The sequence below is a fragment of the Pantherophis guttatus genome, chromosome 2 (assembly GCF_059756535.1).
Source record: "Pantherophis guttatus breed Tessera chromosome 2, ASM5975653v1, whole genome shotgun sequence".
Taxonomy (NCBI): Eukaryota; Metazoa; Chordata; class Lepidosauria; order Squamata; family Colubridae; genus Pantherophis; species Pantherophis guttatus.
Genome location: NC_142064.1, coordinates 222,210,210 through 222,231,938, shown reverse-complemented (window position 1 = coordinate 222,231,938; position 21,729 = coordinate 222,210,210). Strand labels below are relative to the sequence as shown.

Below are 21,729 nucleotides of genomic sequence, written 5' to 3'. Positions count from 1 at the left end.
TACAGCTGCTAAAAAGGCAAATGTTGCTTTGTAACCTATTAATAGAAGCATAAAATCCAGATCATGATAAATAATTCTCCCATTCTATTCTGTCTTGGGCATGCCCCACTTATGGTATTCCAAATATTGTGCTGGCATTGCAATCTAAAAGGGGACTCAAAAACTAAAGCAAATTCTAGGTGGGATTCTAGGTGAGGTGACTGGAAACCAAGTCCTATGAGTTAAAGGAACTGGGAATGTTTAGCTTGAAAAGACTGAGGAGAAATATATTAACAGTCTTCAAAGATCAAAAGTCTAGAGTTATTCTCTGTTGTTCCAAAAATCAAGATTAGAACCAGTAGGTTGAAACTATGAAAAGTAGATTTAGGTTAGATAGTAATGACAAATTCCCAGACAGCTGTCAAGCAGTGGAAGTGATATGCTTCCACTGGAGGTCTTCAAACAGGGATAGAATCCTACTATTGTATGTTCAAGCATAATCATCATCACAAATGGGGTTTAGTAGGTTTCGTAAGAGGCAACTGATGGAACACAGAACTACAACAAATGGTGATATCCAGTTTTAATGAGTTTCAGAATCATAGAGATGGAAAGGGCCATTTAGACTAGTACAGGGGTGTCAAACTGGATTTCTTCGAAGGCTGGATTAGCATTTTAGTTCTCCTCTGCAGGCTGGCAGCAGCAGGGGTGCGTGTGTGGAGGGGAGATGGGACGGACACCTCCTGCAGCACTCTGCAGCACCCGCCTCAGCTTGCTTACCTTACTTAGCTGCTGATTGCAACGCTGAAATACCTGCAATCTATTGCATCAGCAAACAACTGAATCTCCCTGCCTGCAATCAAGCTCATCGGTGAGCAGCTCTATCTGCAACTTTAAGACTTGTGGACGTCAACTCCCAGCAAAGGTGGCTGAGGAATTCTGGGAGTTGAAGTCCACAAGTCTTAAAGTTGCCAAGGTTGGAGACCCCTGTTCTATTGGGTAAGTTTTTTTCCCCTTTGGGAGCTTTAAAAAAAATAGTTAATTGGGGTTTTTTTTAATTGTTCTTTTTTTAGACCTAGCCATTTAAAGTTTAGGAAGTTTTAAATTTAGCTGCTTTTATATAAAAATAAAAATAAATAAAAATAAAATAATATTTGTGCAGCTTTCTGAGATTTAGTGTGTTTCTGTAGTGTTTCACTCTAACTACACAAACACACAAAATCTCACAAAGCTGTATGTGGAATTTTGTGTGTGTAAAGTGTGAAAGTTGGTTTTTTGGCTTTTTGTGGCTGTGTGAGGTTCCTGCTTGTTGCAGGGGCCATTTTGGGTCTAGCACAGCTGCTTTTACATTGTGGGTGAGCCAGTTGTGTTGTGTTGTGTTTTGTAGGTTAAAAAAGGGCAAAGAAGTGACATTGACTTGGCCATGCCCACCCAGTCACCTTACCAAGCCCCACCCACTAATTAAGCCACGCCCACAGAACCGGTAGCAAAAAAATTTAGATTTCACTCCTGGTGCCAACTACATATCTACCAAAATATCTCGTCTACAACAGTCCTTTCTACAGTTCCAAGAAGGCTCTACACCCATTTGCACCACTCAGGTGACCCTGATGACACAGATAAATCTCCAGGTGGCCTTAATGACTCACTAAAAGAATGGTCGTTGCTTACCTGAACGACCCTTTTGTACTCGACGTTCAGCCACTCCTCAGTCTGGGTTACGATCACTCCTATTTGCACAGCTGAGTGTCAATCAAATCCCTCTGGAGCTGCATCCTCCTCTCTTCCTGCTTCCTCCTCAGACTTTTCACGAAGACAACTTGGCTCAATAGCAGCAGGATCGACCATTAGAAACTCCATCCGGTAGACACACAGGAAGCAGACAGCTACAGAGGGAGAAAAAGCAGACCTCCACCAAAGCCAGGCACGGCCAAGAAAGGGAGGGACGGAGTGGCTGAACGTCGAGTACAAAAGGGTCGTTCAGGTAAGCAACGACCATTTTCCTACTCGACGTTCAGCCACTCCTCAGTCTGGGACATACCCAAGTTAGAAAGAAAAGGGAGGGAATTAAGCCGTAGACTGGCCCTGTGGAGAGATTACAGCTTGTAATACCCTTCTGCCAACGGCAGCATCTGCAGAAGCAAACTTATCCAGCCTATAGTGACTTACAAAGGATGAAAGGGAAGACCATGTGGCCGCCCGGCAAATATCATCTACCGAAGCCTGGGTAGCCCAAGCCGCAGAGGTTGCGGCGCTACGGGTAGAATGGGGCAATATACCACCCGGGACAGGGGCCTCTCTTAAGTCATATGCCTTAGAAATACAGGCTTTGAGCCACCTCCCCACTGTGGTTGAAGAAACCTTCTGGCCCAGGGAAGAGGGAAGGAAGGACACCAACAGAGCCTCAGTCTTTCGAAAAGGGGCAATCCTTTTAAGATATGTTCTCAATGCCCGTCTCACATCTAGAGTATGCCACCGCTTCTCAGCAGGATGACGCGGGTTCGGGCAAAGGTTAGGCAAGACGAGTTCTTGGGCTCGATGAAAACGAGTATTCACTTTGGGAACGAAAGCCGGGTCGAGGCGTAGAACAACCCGGGCAGGATAGAAGATGCAGAGATCACTTCTCATGGACAAGGCAGCAATTTCGGATACTCTGCGCGCCGAAGTTATTGCTAACAAAAAGGCCATTTTTAAAGACAAGTAGCGTAGACTGGACGAAGCGATGGGTTCGAACGGTGGACCCGTTAAGGCCTGTAACACCAAGGTAAGGTCCCAAGTGGGGTAGCGATGAATCGGTGGAGGCCGCAAGTTTGAGACCCCTTGGAGGAAGGAACGGATCCTGGGGTCCTGAGACAAAGGAACACGAGATTCTCCTGACAGGACAGTGGCTAGAGCCGCCACCTGTTGGCGTAGAGTCGCGGGGGCCAAGCCCTTGGAGAAACCCGCATGCAGAAAACACAGAATGTCCGGAACAGAAGCAGTTGTGGGGTCTACGTGATGATCCCCGCACCATCTCGTGAAGGCAGTCCATGAGGCGTTATAAATACGAATCGTTGATGGCCTTCGAGCTGCCTGAATGATGGAGATAACATCGTCAGACAAATTGTCCTTGATGAGCGTTATGCGCTCAAATGCCACACGGCTAATCGAAGCCATTCTGGTTCCGGATGACGGATGGCTCCTTGAGTCAGTATTATCTTGTCTGGTGGAATCCTCCACGGTGGTTCGACTCATAAGTTCTTGAGGTCGGCGAACCACTCTCGACGGGGCCAATACGGTGCTACTAGTAGAAGGTTCGCCCGTTCGTGAATGACCTTCCGCACTACCTTGAAGATGACAGGAAGGGGAGGGAAGGCATAAGGAAGGCCCCGGGGCCACTGACTCCGAAGAGCATCCAGCCCCTCCGCTGCTGGACATGGATAGCGGGAGAAGAATCTCGGCAATTGGGTGTTCTGAGCCGTCGCAAACAGGTCCACTAGGGGTAGGCCGAACCCCCTGGACAGGTCCTGGAACAAGCTGGGGTCTAACGTCCACTCGGCGTGATCTATTTGGTCTCTGCTGAGCCAATCTGCTTCTTGATTGAGAGTCCCCGAGATGTGTTCGGCTTTTATCGACGAGAGGTGGAGCTCCGCCCATGACAGAAGACGCTCCGTCTCCTGCATCAGTGTCCAGGAGCGGGTCCCCCCTTGTTTGTTGATATGGGCCTTGGTGGCCACATTGTCCGTTAGAATCAGAAGGTCCTGGCGATATACAAGGCGTTTGAAGTGTATCAGGGCGAGACGGACCGCTCTGAGCTCTAGCCAATTTATATTGTGCAGCTTTTCCGCCGATGACCAGGCACCTTGGGCTAGCTGACGGTCGAGGTGAGCCCCCCAGCCTCGCAGACTTGCGTCCGTGGTCAACACCATCCGAGCTGGTTCGAGAAAGGGAGAACCCTTGTTGAGGGCCGGAGACAGCCACCACCTCAGGGAAAGGCGAACTGGAGCTGGAACCTTTACCTTGAGAAGAGACTCCGCTCGACCTTGTCTCTGGTAAGGGAGCAGGAACCATTGGAGGCGACGAAGATGGAAACGCGCCCTCGGAACAATGTCTATGCAAGATATCAACTTCCCCAGAAGCTGGGAGAGAGACAGTAAGGTCACAGTCCGGTGTAGTAAGACTAGAGATGTCAGTTCCCGAATGCTGGCTTGTCTGTCGGGAGATAGGGAGACCACACACAGTGCTGAATCTATTGTAGCTCCGAGATGTAGGATACTCGATGTGGGAATAAGATGGCTTTTGGCAAGATTCAAAGTGAACCCGTGGTTTTGGAGGGACTGAAGTACTAGCTCCCGGTCCTGGGTCACCTGTTCGGGAGAAGACGAGAGGATCAAAATGTCGTCGAGGTAGCATGCCAGACGAACAGGAACCTTTCTGAGCGACGCCGCTACTGCCGCTAGCAACTTTGTAAACGTCCTCGGAGCGGACGAAAGGCCGAAAGGCATCGCCCGATATTGAAAATGGTGGTCTCCAAACGCAAACCGGAGGAACTTCCTGTGCGACTGATGAATAGGGACGTGCAGGTACGCTTCCTTTAGATCTACAGATTGCATCAGATCTCCCCGACGAATGCCGCCCAGCAGAGACTTGAGGGAATGCATTTTGAACCGACGGTACAAAATGTGTTGATTGAGACGTCGAAGGTTCAAAATACCTCTCCAATCGCCCGAGGATTTCGGTACCAGGAATAGTGTTGAATAAAAGCCGGTTTTGAGTTGATCCAATGGAACCTGTTCTATGGCCTGGATTTGCAACAGATGGTGAATTTCGAGTAATAGAAGAGATCGCTTCTCCGGCTGAAGTGGCCAAGGGCATTGAAGGTAAAAGTCCTGTGGCATGTTGGTGAATTCCAAACGGAACCCTTCGGTGACAGTTTGGACAATCCAGGCATCCGAGGTGATAGATGACCACAGGTGAGAGAATGCCTGGAGCCTGCCCCCGATTGGGACCAGAGGCGGTGAGTCACGTACCGCGCCTGGAAAAGCGGCCCGCCGACTGTCTGAAAGGCCGCCTGAAGTTGGATTGTCGGCGACCGCGGCTACAAAAGGGCGCCCTGTCCGAAGTTGACTGGTACTGAGACTGCGAAGATCTGTAGTAAGAGGCGCCCCCGGCGCCTTGGTCTTGTCGAAAGGACTGTCGATTATAAGGTACATAGCGCCTGTCCTGACGTCGGAAGACGTGGGTAACACCTTCTTCTTATCCCTATTCTCTACCAACACAGAGTCCAGGGATAAGCCAAATAAGGCAGAGCCCTTGTAAGGGCAGCAGTCAAGCGCCATTTGGACTTGGCGTCAGCTCTCCAGTTACGGAGCCACAAGAGACGTCTCGAAGATACTGTCGAAGCTAATGCCCTGGAAGCGAACTTGGCTGCGTCCAAGGACGCATCGGCCGAATATTCCGCAGCTGCGACCCGTTTGGCCAGGTCCTGCTGTAATCGTGCATCCTCCGGGGGAAGTCTTTCCTTCAATTGACGCAACCACACCAGTGATGGCCGATTAAAGAATGATGAGGAGGTTGCAGCACGAATGGCCCAAGCTGCCGCTTGATGTGTTTTACGAAATCCCATTTCGGCTCGTTTGTCCTCAAACTTGAGGCCATCCCCAGCCTCACCTACCAGGACTGAAGACGATGTGAGACTCGCCACCGGATCATCAATTGTAGGAAACTGCAGTAGGGCATCCAACACAGGAGCCGAAGCATAGAGCTTTCGATCAAATGAATTCGGACCCGACCACGAGGCGGGGCGGTCCCAAGGCTTTGAACAACCTGGCAGAAAAGATCCGGACAGGGAACAAAGTCCTCATCAGGTTGAGGAAGATTGAACAAATTACTATTGGGGCCAGATGGAATAGATGAAGAGGAACCCTGAAGAGGCGAGGAATCCATATTAGTGGCAGCTTTTGCCTTGCGTAGGAGAGAGCGAAACAAAGAAGGCTTAAATAGACCTGGAAAGGCCGGCTTGTCTTGAATCTCTTCCTCATCCTCTGACATCTCAAAGTCATCTAGGAAATCGTCCTCCCGGGCTGATTTAGGCACAAGACTACAGGCAACAGATTGCTGTTGAAGTTGTGCACCAGGGGGATGCATGGAAAAGGCAGAAGTAGTAGGGCACGTAGGAGCAGGAAAGGCCCCAGTGGCTTGTTGCAATCCCATGTGATACATATGGGACATGGCCTGAGAAAAAAGGGACTGAAAATCCACAGGCTGAGGGACCCCTGGGCCCGCTTCAGGACGGAGGCCGGCTGCAGTGGGTGTAAAGGTAGCTTCAGGGCCTGACCTAGAAGCTTGAGAAAAATGGCTTGCAAAACTCGAAGAGCGGGACCTGACACTAGCCCTTGACTGATTAGTCGCCGAAACTGGAACCTCCTGAGAGGTCGATGGTCCATCCTCCCTGAGACCACTGGCCAACAAATCTACAGTATGAGAGGCCGAGGGCTCACAGGTCACCTCGTGGCTCAAGCCTTCAGGAATTGGTCCTTGACCAGGGTCCTGGGCCCGTTGCCTAGCCTTAGCAAACTGCTTTTCCAAAGCCTTATGCCTCCTTTGGGCATCTTTATCTGCTGTGGCAGATTTGGAGGCCTTCACCTGCCTGGAAGCCTTAGATTTCTGCCCCCTGAGCTGTTTAGGGGAAGGTACTAGGGAGGGAGAGGGACTCCTGTCCATATCAGAAGAAAGAGCAACTTCCTCCTTGTCAGCCATAATCAATCACCCCAATGAATTAATATTTATTGATTAATTAATTGTAAATAGAAACTTATCAATTCTATATATATAATTAAATATTAGTAATATGAATTTTAATATATGTATATCTGATATTGGTTTTTTTTTTTTTTTTTTTTATAAATTCAAATAACTATTCACAAGAAAAAACAGGGCTATCAAATATAACAAGGCAACGGCCTTTTCTTTTTTTCTTTTTTCTTTTTTTTAAATAATAATAAATGTAAATAAAATTAAGCAATATGTACTTCCCTGGATACTTTCAGGCACCCTTCTGCAGATAGTTGTAAATTGCAGGTACGATCAGGACAGCGTCCCCGCCTGCCGGCAATCTAGCGACCCTGGAAACCAAAGCCCAGGTCGCTATGCCCTCGGAGCAGCCAAAAACAGCGGCGATGGTCAGGGCCCAAAATGGCGGCCCGCGAGGCGAATTTCCACGAGTCCTAAGCCAGGCGAAACACAGCGCCTACGGCCGGACTGAGGCTGCAGCTGAACGGAGCAGTCACAATCTCCCAAAACGGCTAATGAGTATGCCAGCCGGCAGGGACTCAAGCCGATATATTCGATGGCCGCTAAATCAATCCACAGCCTCGCACAGTGACTGTTAACAAAATGGCTGCAAATGGCGGCAAATGGCGGTAACAATGAATTAGAAATAAACCGCCAGTCAAACCAAGCCGCTAGCGGCGGCTGGAGCCCCGAACCGCCGATATGCGCTTTAAACCTCACCAGGTGAAGGCAGTCGAAGCGCAGCACTTTCCAGTAATAAATGAAGGATATTAAACCAAATTACTAAAGGGAAAAGTAAAATAAAGAATAAATTTAAACTGAAAGACAGACACTCGATGCTATTGCAATGGCTGAGTGAAAAAGTCTGAGGAGGAAGCAGGAAGAGAGGAGGATGCAGCTCCAGAGGGATTTGATTGACACTCAGCTGTGCAAATAGGAGTGATCGTAACCCAGACTGAGGAGTGGCTGAACGTCGAGTAGGAAAATGCAAATGACTAGTTGTCTGCAAGGGGTATAAATCCTTCCATTCCCCACCATCCAGTCAGAGTTGAAGAAGCTTCTTGGATGAGAAGTGAATGTCTTCAAAGAAAAACCAGAAAATCCAGTTGCCTCTTGAAAAAGCACCTTTCGGACAACCATGGCTTGGATGACTGAGAATCTCCATAGACATATTTCTATGAAAAGGCCCTTTAAAACTTAAAAGGCTTCCTATAAATTCATGATCTCATGATTAGTGAACAAAATCTCCAGACTAAAAGCTCCAAAATACCAATTACTGAAAGCGACGGTGCTCCTTATAAACCTCCAAAGCAACACAGGGGTGGATTATTTTTATGAACCAGTTTAGATGAATCCTTGGCCTGATCCAGCAAGGTGTTTGGGAACATATAGGGATGCACATATTTAAATGTGCATCTTCCTGAGATTGTGCTGCAGCTGGGAAGGCAGAGCTGCTGTAAGGAGTGGCAGAGAATATTATGCGAGTACTATGTATTCCAAAGCAGCCTTTCGCAGTTGAATACAAAGCACTGCAAGCCCTATCCAGATGATGATCGTTCTATTTTTGGTTAAGATGTGTCCAATAACAGCAAAATAGTGGCATTTTAGAGTAGCTCCATTTTAAAGAAAAGTTGCAACAGGCACACAAGCCGAAAATGATCACTTTATCTTCGCAATCTCACTGGAACAAGAGTTATTCCTATATATATCCACAACAGTATGCTGTGGGTGTGAATTTCACAGATTGCTTGTTGGCAGACTATTTACTCTCAATTCATTGCATGCCAGGTTATTCTTATGTGAACAAGCAGGCTGGGAAAGAGAGCTTCAGCTATTCTGGCATAGAATATTTTAGCTCCTCCGTTCAGATCTCCTTCCCTGCTATGCCTTCCCAACTGTTCAAATTTATGTCAACATCTTTTCTACATCTGTGCCTTCATTTTTATGTTACTACTCTTACTAATCAGCCAGGTCATCACATTTTCAGCTATGATTCTCCAGGTCTTCGGGCTGCCTTAGGAACTATTTATCCAAGATAAAATAGGATATATTGGGTTACTTTGAGGAATGCCCCCTCCTCGTCTTCAACCCCCTAAACTCCTATTTTAGTAATAGGAGACTTATGCTACGAATAACGATATTTCATCTATATATAATACGGCATGAACATTAAGACATTAATGTTCATTACTAAATTAATAATAAATTTAAAAATAAATTAATAAAACGTTAAGGCAAGGAGGAGTGGGCTCTTGGGGGCAACAACTCTGCAGAGCTACAAGAAGGGAAATGGCAACTTTGTACTTTAAACACAAAGTCAGGTCCAAAGTAGGTGAGATAAACTGATTCACAACTGAACTTCCCTTCTGCTACACATTTTGGCAAATAGCAGCCATTTTGGGGCATTTATTCTGGGTTTTGGCCATGACAAATAATCAGAGGAAGAAAATAAAAACTCAGCAACAACAAAAAGTGCTTCTCATCAATGCCAGTTGTTAAGTCGCCACAATATTGTTTTGTATTATATTGCATTGTACTGTATTGCATTGCATTCAAAGCTAAAAGATTTGGGAGATGACATTTGGCAACATTTTGGAAAATTGCACATTACCCTATTCCTGACCTAGAAATCATTATTCCTTTGAAATTAAGGCAAGAACTTTAATTTATCCCTGACATCCTTTTGTATGTGTATCTACAACTGACTGTAAAAGCCCTCTGCTAAACTCAAGTGCTTACTTTAATCCTAGAATTTATTTTCTGAAGATACACTCAAATAAGCCTTTTTGGGTAGTACTACTTATCTTAATCTCTATTGATAATTACCATTTCTATATTGCACTTTCATGTATTGAAATTTCTTTATACCAGTCCTGTAAAAGCTAGATTATTTTTATTAGCTCAATACTAACTCTTTTTTTATTATCTCCTTAGATTGTCAATAGTTCAAGAAGTGTATTAGCCAGTAATGCAATGCTGCCAATTATCCCCACAAAAGGAGAAAGGGACTTATCTGCAAAACAGTTTTTTTTTTTTAGAACAGTCTTAAAATGCAACCCACTTTTATCACAGACTGCATATCACGTGAAATCATGGGAAAGGGTAGAGTTGGTATAATGGCTTAGGACATGGCTTAGGACCTGGGTACTTGCGGGACCGCCTACTACCACCAATAGCCTCCCACCAGCCGGTACGCTCCCATAGAGAGGGGCTCCTCCGGGTGCCATCAGCCAAAAAATGCCGACTGGCGGCCCCCAGGGGGAGAGCCTTCTCTGTGGGGGCACCTACTATCTGGAACGAGCTCCCCCCAGAGATACGGAGGATCCTGGATCTGCGCACCTTCCGCCGTGCCTTAAAGACCTTACTATTTCACCAGGCCGGCCTGTCCTAATTTTCCCCCTCTTTTATAAGAGATTTTTAAAATTTTAAATATCTTTTAGTATTTTATATATTCAATTTTAAATTGGTTTTAAAAGTTTGGGGTTTTAAATTTGTCGGGGCCAAAATTATTTAATTTGATTTTATTCTATTTTAAATTTTGTATGTATGTGTTTTTTATTGTTTGGCTGTGCACCGCCCTGAGTCCTTCGGGAGTAGGGCGGTATAGAAATCTAATAAAATAAATAAAAAAATAAAAATAATAATGAATCGAGGTGATAGCAGGTCACAATACAGTTTTTTTAATAAAAATAAACCAAAAACACATGGAAAATACTATGGAGATTCTCAGCCATCCAGGTCATGGTTGTCCCAAATGTGCTTTTTCAAGAGGCAACTGGACTTTCTGAAGATGCTTCTTGGATGAGAAGCGAAACACCTTCAAAGAAAAACCAGAAAGTCCAGTTGCCTCTTGAAAAAAATATCTTTGTGACATGGAAAATATGTTTATGAATGAGGGAGGAAGTTTACTGACCCACAGTGGGAATATTCCCATATCCATAGAGGGTACACAGAAGCAGCAGCAGCAAATACCCCCCTCACTTGCCCCACCATATACATCAAAGTGATAGCATAGCACTCACATAATCTCATCTCCCATGATCCCTTCTACACCCATCTACAACTATACCAGAAGGTGCCTCCAAAAAAATGGGGAGAAAAGTTCCCACACTCTCTTGACATTTTACATGGCAGATAGAAAAACTCTGCACTGCTGCTGCAGATTCAACTTGAGCTGTTCTCTGTGAGTGTACATTTTGGGGGTGGTTTTTCCTTGCTTTTCTTTTTGTGTGCCCCTTATATCTGTCACAATTCTTGGCAGTCTCTAATCCCTGCAGTTTTCTTGGCAACATTTTTGGAAGTGGTTTGCCCTTGCTTTCTTTCTAGGGTTGAGAAAGTGACTAACCCAAAGTCACCCAGCTGGATTCATGCCTAAGGCAGGATTAGACCTTACAGTTTCCCAGTTTCTAATCCAATGCCTTTAATTACAACACCAATCTGGCTCTTCTTTTTTCTTATGAGGATTCTTCTTTTAAGATTTTCTGTTTTACTCTGTTGTATTGTTGGAAGAAATGTCCATCTGGGTTCAGTTCCAAGTGGGGAGAAAGGCACTGGAAACATGGAGACTGCTTGGAAAGATGGTTTTTAATGGTGGACAGGACCACATGGTTTGAGGTCCTGGGCAAAAAAGGCACATGGGTGAGAGACATACCCTCTGTTGGGCTTTGAATTTGAACTTGTATTCTGATTGGTGGTCAGACTCCCATGGGGCCATGCAGGGGTAACTTTGTAGGTTGTCTGTGTCCCAGGCTTGGTTGAACCTTGCTGGGTGATGATGTAATGAAAGGGCTTTGGGCAATTTCTACTATGGCTCTGCCTGAAGGAGGTAGATCTTTGTTATGTAGAATAGACTAGCCCAGGCCTTAATGGCCCATTGACAAAGGTGGGGGGGGAGTTTGAATTTGTGCCTCCCTTTTAGGAGAAATATTCTGTCCTTTTAATATTTCCTAAAATATCTCATTTTCCTAGAGAGGGGTGGGTGCTAACTTCCTAGTATACTATCCAGAGTTGCAAAATCCAGAGTTACAAAAACAAGCTGCGACTACTTCCTGGTGATTAAAGAAAAAATCCATACTGCAATATGGAAGCAGCATGCCCCTACCTTCTTCTGGGATACAACATGACAAGGCACACAAAATAGCTTAACAATAAAGAACATTTTATAGCTTTGTAATTTAAAAAAAGCAAAACAACGAGCAAAACCTTGTGCTGATATTCAATAATCAAGTTATACAATCTAAAAAGTTAGGACCATGACCAGAAACTAATAATGATGGTAAGAAAATCTTCAGTTTTTACAGAAAATGGACGTTGGCTTACGTGAACGTCCTTTTTCAGGGCGCTGCGACTACATTCCATGGCAGGGATTTCACTTCCTTGTAGCTGATTACTGGGTGTTAGATATTCAAATTTTTTACTCTGGTCTCCGCCCCCTTTATGCTGATTACTTCAGTCTTTCACGAAGGAGCTGGAAACCAGGAATCTATAAGAAAGGAAACAAACAACAAAACACAAACATCGCCAACAACAAGCCGGCCAGAGCAAGAAGCCGGAACAAGGGCGGGAAATGGAATGTAGTCGCAGCGCCCTGAAAAAGGACGTTCACGTAAGCCAACGTCCATTTTCCAGTGCGCTGCTTCCTACATTCCATGGCTGGGATATACCCAAGCTCAACTATAGGGTGGGAGGCTGACTGCTCTCGGCCACCCCGGCAGAATGGACTTGTTGAAGCACCCGTCTGCCAAATGAAGCCTCAGCCGAGGCAAAAGAGTCAATCTTGTAATGACGGATGAACTGTGAAGCTGAAGACCAGGTAGCAGCACGACAGATGTCAGTAATGGAAGCCTGAGTAGCCCACGCAGCCGTTGTCACTGCACTGCGAGTAGAATGAGCAAAAATTCTGCCTGGAACCGGTCTGGCTTGGCGTTCATATGCCATTGAAATACACGCCTTGATCCAACGACCCACAGTTGAAGACGACACCTTACGACCCATGGAAGCAGGATGGAAGGACACCAAGAGGGCCTCAGTCTGTCGAAAGGAAGCCGTTCGTTTAAGGTATCTCCGCAGAGCCCTGCGTACATCCAACGTATGCCAGCGCTTCTCGTGGGGATGGTGAGGGTCCGGGCAGAAATCAGGCAAGACCAACTCCTGGGCTCGATGAAACCATGAGTTCACCTTTGGAACAAAGGAAGGGTCTAATCTCAGTACAACTCTGTCCGCGTGGAAGATGCAAAGATCCTTGCGGGCAGATAACGCTGCAATCTCAGAAATCCTCCTTGCAGACGTAATGGCCAATAAAAACGCCAACTTGAACGACAGGAACTTTAAACTGATGGAGGCTAAAGGTTCAAACGGATCGGAAGTGAGAGCCTGAAGAACTAAAGGCAGGTCCCAGGAAGGATAACGATGTACAATAGGCGGTGAGATGACAGTCGCCCCCCGAAGAAAACCTCGAATCCTGGAATCATGAGACAAAGGCCGACGAGGGTCGCGAGACAAGACTGTGGCCAGAGCCGCGACCTGTCTCCGCAGCGTTGCCGGAGCCAGTCCTTTATCCAAACCGGCTTGAAGAAATTGCAGGACCTCCAGAACATCGGCCGATGTGGGGTCAACATGATGCTTGGAACACCAGACCGTAAAGGCTTTCCAAGAAGCCTCATAAATACGCACCGTCGATGGCCGCCTGGACGATTGAATGGTGTGTATCACATCATCTGGAAGGCCATCCTTCTTTAGGAACACCCGCTCAAGCGCCACACGGTTAACCGGAGCCACTGGGGGTCTGGGTGGGCGATGACTCCCTGGGAGAGCGACACCTTGTGCAGAGGAAGAATCCAATGGGGAGCTGTGGAAAGATTCACCAAGTCTGCGTACCAAGCCCTGCGCGGCCAACAAGGGGCGATGAGAAGGAGTTCGGCCCGTTCCCTCAGGACCTTCCTGATGACCTTCGGGATCAAAGGCAGTGGAGGGAATGCGTAAAGCAGGCCCGGGGGCCACCGACAACAAAGGGCGTCGTGTCCTTCCGCACCTTGGCAGGGAAACCGGGAGAAGAACCTGGGAAGCTGTGCGTTCTGAGGCGTGGCGAAGAGATCCACCAGGGGTGTCCCGAACCTCTGGGTTATGTCCCGAAATGTCTCCGGATGAAGGCGCCACTCTGCCGGATCTAGATGTTCTCTGCTGAGCCAATCTGCCCGAACGTTGTCTTCTCCAGAAATGTGGTCCGCCCGAAGAGACTTCGTGTGGCGCTCTGCCCAAGACAACAGTTTCTCCGCCTCTAACATCAAGGGTTTGGACCGAGTTCCCCCTTCTCGGTTCACATGGGCTTTCGTTGTCATGTTGTCCGTGAGGAGCAAAACATGTTGACCCTCTAGGAGAGGACGAAACCGCCGGAGGGCCAGGCGCGCCGCTCGCAGTTCCAACCAATTGATGTTGTGCATCTTCTCCTCCGGAGACCAAAGACCTTGCACCACTTCGTTTAGCAGGTGAGCACCCCACCCTTGCAAACTCGCGTCTGATGTCACCACGAGCCGGTCTGGTTCCAGAAACGTGCATCCCTTTGACAGCGCCGGTGACAGCCACCAGATGAGTGATGTCTGGACTAGAGGTGGGAGAAACACAGGTGTCTTGGACGTGCCTCTCCCCGACTTCTGGAATCGTAGCAGGAACCACTGCAACTGACGGGAGTGTTTGCGTGCCCAAGGAACGATAGCTATGCATGACACCATCTTCCCCAGAAGTTGGGACAGCAGTAGAGGAGACACCGCCCTGAGAGATCTCACCTGAGACACCAGATCTCTGAGGCTGCGGATCCGGTCTGGTGAGAGAAACACCTGACCTTTGCTGGAGTCTATGATCGCCCCCAGATGAAAAATGCGAGTGGTGGGCGTGAGATGACTCTTCAGAAAGTTGATGGTGAAGCCGAATTGTTGGAACACGGTGATCACAGCTGTAATGTCTCGGACTGCCTGCTGTGGGTGAGAGGACGAGAATGTCGTCGAGGTAACAGAGGATTCTCACTGGTATCAGGCGGAGCTGAGCTGCAACAACTGCTACCAATTTTGTAAATGTTCGTGGAGCAGAAGAGAGACCGAAGGGCATCACGCAGTATTGGAAATGACGGCCATTGTACTCGAAGCGCAGGAATCTGCGATGTGCTGGGTGGATAGGCACATGCAAGTATGCCTCCTTGAGATCCACAGATTGCAAAAGGTCGCCTTGTCTGACGCATGCCAGAATTGACTTCAAAGACTGCATCTTGAACCGTCGATACAGGATGAATTGATTGAGAAGTTTTAAGTTCAAAATGCCCCTGACCCCTCCCGAGGACTTGGGCACCAGGAACACGGTCGAATAAAAGCCTGTCCCTTGCTGGGGCACGGGAACTGATTCGATGGCATTGATGGAGAGGAGATGATGGAGTTCTGCCTCCATTAGTTTTCTTTGTTCCGGAAGCGGTGACACCTGACAACGGATGAAACGACTTGGAGGGGTGGAGAGAAATTCTAGACACAGACCGAAAGTCACGGTGCGAAGGATCCATTGTTCGCACCTGGAAGACTCCCACTGATGATGAAAACCTTGGAGACGACCACCAATGGGAGCCGACGGCCTTGAGTCACTTGCCTCGTCTGAACGGCCTGAAACCGGATCCCCGGAATGGGTGCTTGGACTGGAGATGCTGCCTGCCTCTGTCTCGAAAGGACTGTCTGTCTGAAGGTCGATCTGAACCTTGTGAATAAGGTCTTTGATGATAGGACATCCCTGATCCAGTGAAGGGACGAAAGGAATGTCGCTGCCCGAATGGAGCATACCTGCGTTCCTGTCTCCTGTAGGATGACGGAAGGATCTTGCGCTTATCTTTGTCCTCTATCAGTAAAGGGTCCAGTGCCGCTCCAAACAACTTCGAAGACGAGTAAGGTGCAGACGCCAGCTTCCATTTGCTCTTAGCATCAGCTCTCCAATTACGCAGCCAAAACAACCTACGAGAGGTCACCGCAGAGGACAATGCACGAGAGGCAAACTTAGCAGCATTCAGAGAAGCATCTGCTGAATATTCAGCGGCAGCCACTAGTTTGTTAACATCATGGTGCAATCTGATGTCATCAGGAGGCAACCTCTCTTGTAATTGGCGTAGCCAGAGCAATGAAGCTCTAGTGAAGAAGGATGTGGAGGTGGCTGCCTTGACCGCCCAGGCAACCGCCTGATGCGTCTTTCTAAAGGCCAACTCTGCCTTCCGATCCTCTGCTTTAAGTCCATCAACAATGTCTGTAGTAATGACAGAGGATGAAGTTAGAGCTGCAACAGGAGCGTCAACCGAAGGCAAAGCCAAAATGTTCTCCAATTCGGGAGCAGAACAGTAAAGTTTCTTATCAAGAGCACTAGGAGCAGTCAAAGAGCCAGGTTGAGCCCAGCCACTTTGAACCACTTCAGCAAACAGAGGTGGACAAGGAATAACATCCTTATCTGGCTTGGACACTTGGAATAAAGGATCATGTATGGAAGCCTCTTTGGAGGCATCAGCAGAAGAAACAGAAGACAAGCCAAACTTAGTGGTCACTTTGGCCTTGTGAAGGAGAGATCGGAAAAACGATGGTCTGAACAGGCCTGTAAAAACTGGTTGCTCAGGAACGAAGTCCTCATCTTCTGACAATTCCATCTCCTCAGGAATTTCTTCCTCCACCTCAGACTCATCACTGGAATCATAGCCATGATGCGCAGATGTAGAAGGCCTTTCAGACAAATGACCCCTTCGCAGAGGTGGTGGAACAGAATGTTGACCAGGCTGCACACCTTGCTGCAACCCTGTGGACAGAATTCTTGCCAAAACATCTGACAACATAGTCTGAACATTCAATTGTGGCTCAGTCACAGTAGAAGGTCCTGCAGACACAGCTGGTGAAGGCTCAGTATGCGAAGCAACGGATACAGCTTCCCCTTCAGGTTCAGCCTCCTGAGCTTGATGAACCATAACAGGGACTTCCATGGTACAAGGTCTGGTCACTTCTTGTTGACTATCACCAGCTTCCTGGATCACACTAGACATCTCTGGAGGAAGATGATGAGGTAAATTCCCAAAGACAGGGAGAGAAGAAATTACAGGATCAGCAGGAAATTCAGGAGAAGATCTCACTTGAGAAGACTGCCTAGCCCTGTTATATTGGCGTTCTAAAGCATTATGCCTTCTAAGAGCATATCTATCTTTGGCAGGAGCCTTTTTCTTAGAGGGTCTGCGAGATCTGGCCCCCTTAGTCTTGTCTTTGGCCTTAGAGCTCCTGAGGGGGGGATGCTGGCAATTCTCTAGGTGGACTGCCTTCTTCTTCCAATTCAGAAGAAATGACAGGATCAGCCATGTCAGCAGAACAAAAGATTCTGTAAAATAGTGAGGCAAAACAATCATTAATATATATAAGGACCCCTGCACCGTTAATAAGTCCTGGAATAAAGCCCATCCTGCAATAGGCCTACATTTAAATATGCAGGAGCAGGTGGCAAGGCAGTGTAAAAAATAATAAGGACCATTCCATTCTCATATACAGCTCAAAGAGCCAGGGAAATTCCACAATTTCAAATTTAACTTTAAAGTTGCCATTTTTACTAGTAAACAAAATGGCGGCCGCCACAAGGGCCAGACAAAATGGCGGCCGTCACTAGTGCCAATCCAAGATGGCGGCCGCCACGAGGGTGAAACAAAATGGCAGCCGCCAGGAAAACAAGAGCAAATATCTCTCCAAGGGCACTCCCGCAGCTCAGCGGCTCTCCCCAATCAATAAATAAACGTTCCAGTCCCCTCAGGGAAGGTCAGACCTCATTTCAGTAAAATTAGTCTGCTGCTTGCAAACCGCCCCAAACCTCTCCAAAATGGCGGCCGCCCGATTTTGAACACATCAGAGTATGCCTGGAGCCTAGGCATGGACTCCGGAGCCGCTCTGAAGGTCTCTTTAACGAAACCCTGCTGGGACTGAGGCGGGAGCGGATGAACTGGCTCACCAGTTGCCCAGCAGCACCGCCTGCGGCAAATTACATACACATAGCAGCCCAACAGGACTGACTTCAAATGGCTGCTGAATTAAAGGCATTCAAAGAATTCCAAGGTTTGTGGACATATAAAGGATCCAAACCTATAAGTAGCAGCAGTAATTGTCCAATGCAAGAATAAATACAGTCCCAGCATAACTAGAAATGAATTATTAAATCAACTTAAATGAATTAAAACAATCAAATAATTAATCAAGTGAATAAATTAACTTAAATGAACTTAAATAAATTAAATAGATTGCATAAATTAAATAAATAACACAATAACTCACGAATAAGAACAGATAGAAACCAAAACACCACAGTATTCAGCTACTGAGTGAAAAGACTGAAGTAATCAGCATAAAGGGGGCGGAGACCAGAGTAAAAAATTTGAGTATCTAACACCCAGTAATCAGCTACAAGGAAGTGAAGTCCCTGCCATGGAATGTAGGAAGCAGCGCACTGGAAAATTGACATCACAGTTTGATGATTGATTTTTAGAACCTTACATATGATTGTCCTGGAGGAGACCAGCCAATTTTTCTGGTATCTCTTAGAGCAGGGGTGTCAAACTCAAGGCCCAGGGGCCAGATCTGGCCTGCGGGGTGCTTAGATCTGGCCTGCAAGACCACCCTAGAAATAACAAAAGACTGGCCCATGGTACCTTTGCCAGCAAAAACAGAGCACGCAGCCCTCCCAGGCTCCGTTTTCAGCTGCGAAGGCCTCCTGCCGCCCTCTGCCAGCGAAAATGGGGGGGGGGGGCTGCATGGGCCTCCCTGAGCTTTGGAGCCCATTTTCGCTGGCAGAGCTCTTGGGCCACCACAAACGCCCCCGACACGAGTGATGCAAGCTGGCCACACCCACTCTGGCCATGCCCATCCTGGTCCCTGAGGTCAAACAGAACCCTGATGCAGCCATCAATGAAATCAAGTTTGACACCCCTGTCTTCGAGTCTTCATAGGATCAATGAGAAAGGGAAAGTTTCCTGATGAGAAAAGGATATTATTCATTTTATCTGAAAGAAGAATGTTAACTGTCTTACTATCCAATCTTAATTCAGATGTTTTAGTCCCTATTTTGTATTGAAAAGCTATGTATGTATGTATGTACGTATTGTTGTTGTTGTTATTATTATTATTATTATTATTATTGTAACATCTAATACAAACTAAACTTAGGGAAAGAGAATAGAAAGAAAAATACATAGTGCAGAAATATGATTAAGAATTTATATGTGTGTGTGTCCTCCAACCTTCATCACAACACATATAAACGAATTTAACAACTCCACCTACATTTCAACTGCCAATAATAGAGCTGTAAGAGCCAAACTGGATCCTCAGAGGCTTTGATGAAGATAGGAAGACAGAAGTAGGGGACAGAAGCCTTGAAATTAGATTAATAAACTATAGGGAACACCATTTCACTGCACACACTCTTTTATCATAAAAACCCTTCCCTTCTGAGGGAACACTAGAGTCTGGAGTATAATAAGGCAGAAGGTACACAGTTTAAATTTAATCCCACAAGAGTATGAACTAAACTAATTAAAAACCAAATCTTCAGTCTGAAAATCCAATCAAAAGCCACCAAGCCGATCTCTTCCTTCAAAAAATATTGTCACTTGCAAGTTCATGTCTGATTAAGATATTGGAAACAAGCCTCATAACTCTGTCTTCACCACTAAACACACTTCTCTTTCATTGCTTAACTTGCATTTCTGCGTATTTGTTCATAAATCAGTTCTGTGACTTTATTTATTTATTATTTATTTGTTAAATTTATTAGCTGCCCATCTTGTCATGGAGCTACTCTGGTTGGCTTATAGCAATAAAATTGGGGGGGGGGAGGCGTGTGACAAAAAAATGTAAACAGAACAACAAAGGAATAAAACAATAAAAATAAACAATGGAAATAGAACAATATGAAATTAAAATGATGGGCGGAAGAGGAGCAGGAAGTACAGTGTGGAGGTGAGGTCAGCTAATTAGTCCAGTAGCCACCTCCAGTGATGTACTCCCTTATTATGTCTCCAGGTCAACTGGCAGAGCAAGTCTTCAGGTCCTTGCGGAAGGATAGGAGGATGGGGCCAAACCTCACCCCAGAGGGGCAGGATGTTCCAGAGGGGTGGCATTATAGCAGAGAAGGCTTTGTTAGAAATCAACCACAGGTAAAGCATAGGTAATGCATTTCTCTTTAAAAAAAAACACTCCTTCAAATCAGGCAACTAACTGCAAGAGCTCATCATCAAAATTTACTTAGCCCTAACAGGCTACTGTGCAATATTGCCTTCTTTTAGAATCTTTTTCAACTTCCCTGACTAAACACTTAGTCTTGGTTTCTATCTGAGCATTAATAATTGGGCTCAAACAGAATTTATATTAGAGGAAAAATTACAATCCTGCTTGCATAACAGTATGTGCTTCTGGGACATCAATACATTCATTCTTCTGTTTGGAAAGGGAAAAAAATCATTATCTCTCTGAAAGAAAGTTACAATCAAAACAGATGGCATATTTTGTAGAACTCTAAGCTTCCTTTCATGGCATTCAAAATTGAGCGCTTTTGGCCAGATCCTGTATGTCCAGAAAAGCAAAGACACATTGACTTAAATACCTTGATTTAATCAACACTGAGATGAATGTGCCTAGTTTTTCAACTAGTTTGACAATACTGGAGCATCTATTCTGCTTAAATGAGAATACACGAGCATAAAAGAGAATGCGCACTAAAACAAAAGGAAAAATTTTCTGATAGTAAGAGTAATTAATCAATTCAACATGATTCTTACCACTTGTGACACCTTCCTGAAATAACTAGTGAAAAGTGTTGGGTCCTGCCAGTAATAACAGTCCAGAAATATCCTTTAATTGATTGTTGACTCATGTTTTTCCTCATATTATTTGATGATGTTTATGTTTGTGAAAGAATGAGAATGCTGAGGACAAATTGCACCCAACAGTGAACCACTGTAAGCAAATACAAAATATGTTGGGAGAGAGAACTGAGAAAGCTCAGCTCATAAAGCCTTGAAGGTTAGAAACTATCAGATGTGGGAATCTCCAGCAGGGAGAATAAGGGGTGGAGCAGAATGATGCAAGCCTGGCCAGAGGGGAAATCTAAAATTTGTTACTACCGGTTCTGTGGGCGTGGCTTAGTGGGGAGGGGTAATGTGACTGGCTGGGTGTGGCCAATTTTTTTTTACTTTTAAAACCATTTTTTACATGTAAAACCATGTAAAAAAATGCTTTCAAAAGACTGACGATCCCAGCCGAGTTGCCTGATTGTCGGAGGGTTTTTAAAAAACCCACTGCCAATCAGGCAACTCAGCTGGGATCGTCAGAGCTTGGCTCGTCAGAGGCATTTAGGAGCCTGAGTGGCGCAGCAGACTAATGCTACTGTTAAAGGTAGTATTTAGCTTCCAGCTGCCTGCAATTACCGCGAGTTCAATTCTCACCAGGCTCAAAGTTGACTCAGCCTTCCATCCTTTCTAAGGTAGGTAAAATGAGGACCCGGATTGTGGGGGCAATAAACTGACTTTGTATAAAATATACAAAAATATGAAGGCTATTGCTTAACGCATTGTAAGCCGCCCTGAGTCTCCGGAGAAGGGCGGCATATAAATCAAAATTTAAAAATTTAAAAAAATTAAAAGAAAAAAAGCCTCTGATGATCATCCGGCTCAGCTGGGCATGTGGGGCGGGGGCAGGGATTTTTGCTACCGGTTCTCCGAACTGCCCGCTGCCATCGCTACCTACTCGCCCGAGCCAGTCCAAACCGGGAGCATTTCACCCCTGAGCCAGGGGTGAAATGCAAATATAAAAGGGGCAAATATAAAAGGGGCGGAGCTTGCCATACAATGCATGCTCTTGTCACTTGATGAAAGGAGTATGATCCGGCTGTCAACCAATCCCACCCTCATTTTATAATAGGAGTTTTCTCTTGCACTGAAACCATAAA

General features: G+C 46.1%; 1 protein-coding gene across 2 annotated transcripts in view; it reads right to left on the bottom strand.

Moving 5' to 3' along the window:
- NCKIPSD (NCK interacting protein with SH3 domain) overlaps positions 1-21,729 on the bottom strand; it is a 124,739-nt gene that overhangs the window by 87,466 nt on the left and 15,544 nt on the right. Inside the window, exon 1 of one of the 2 annotated variants that reach the window (XM_087883724.1) lies at positions 12,070-12,116. The exons of the other annotated variant lie outside the window; for it this stretch is intronic. Coding sequence (XP_087739850.1) covers positions 12,070-12,108 — 39 coding nt within the window. The 5' untranslated portion in view covers positions 12,109-12,116. Of the gene's footprint in view, positions 1-12,069; positions 12,117-21,729 lie in introns of those variants that run through there. 2 annotated transcript variants of the gene reach the window in all.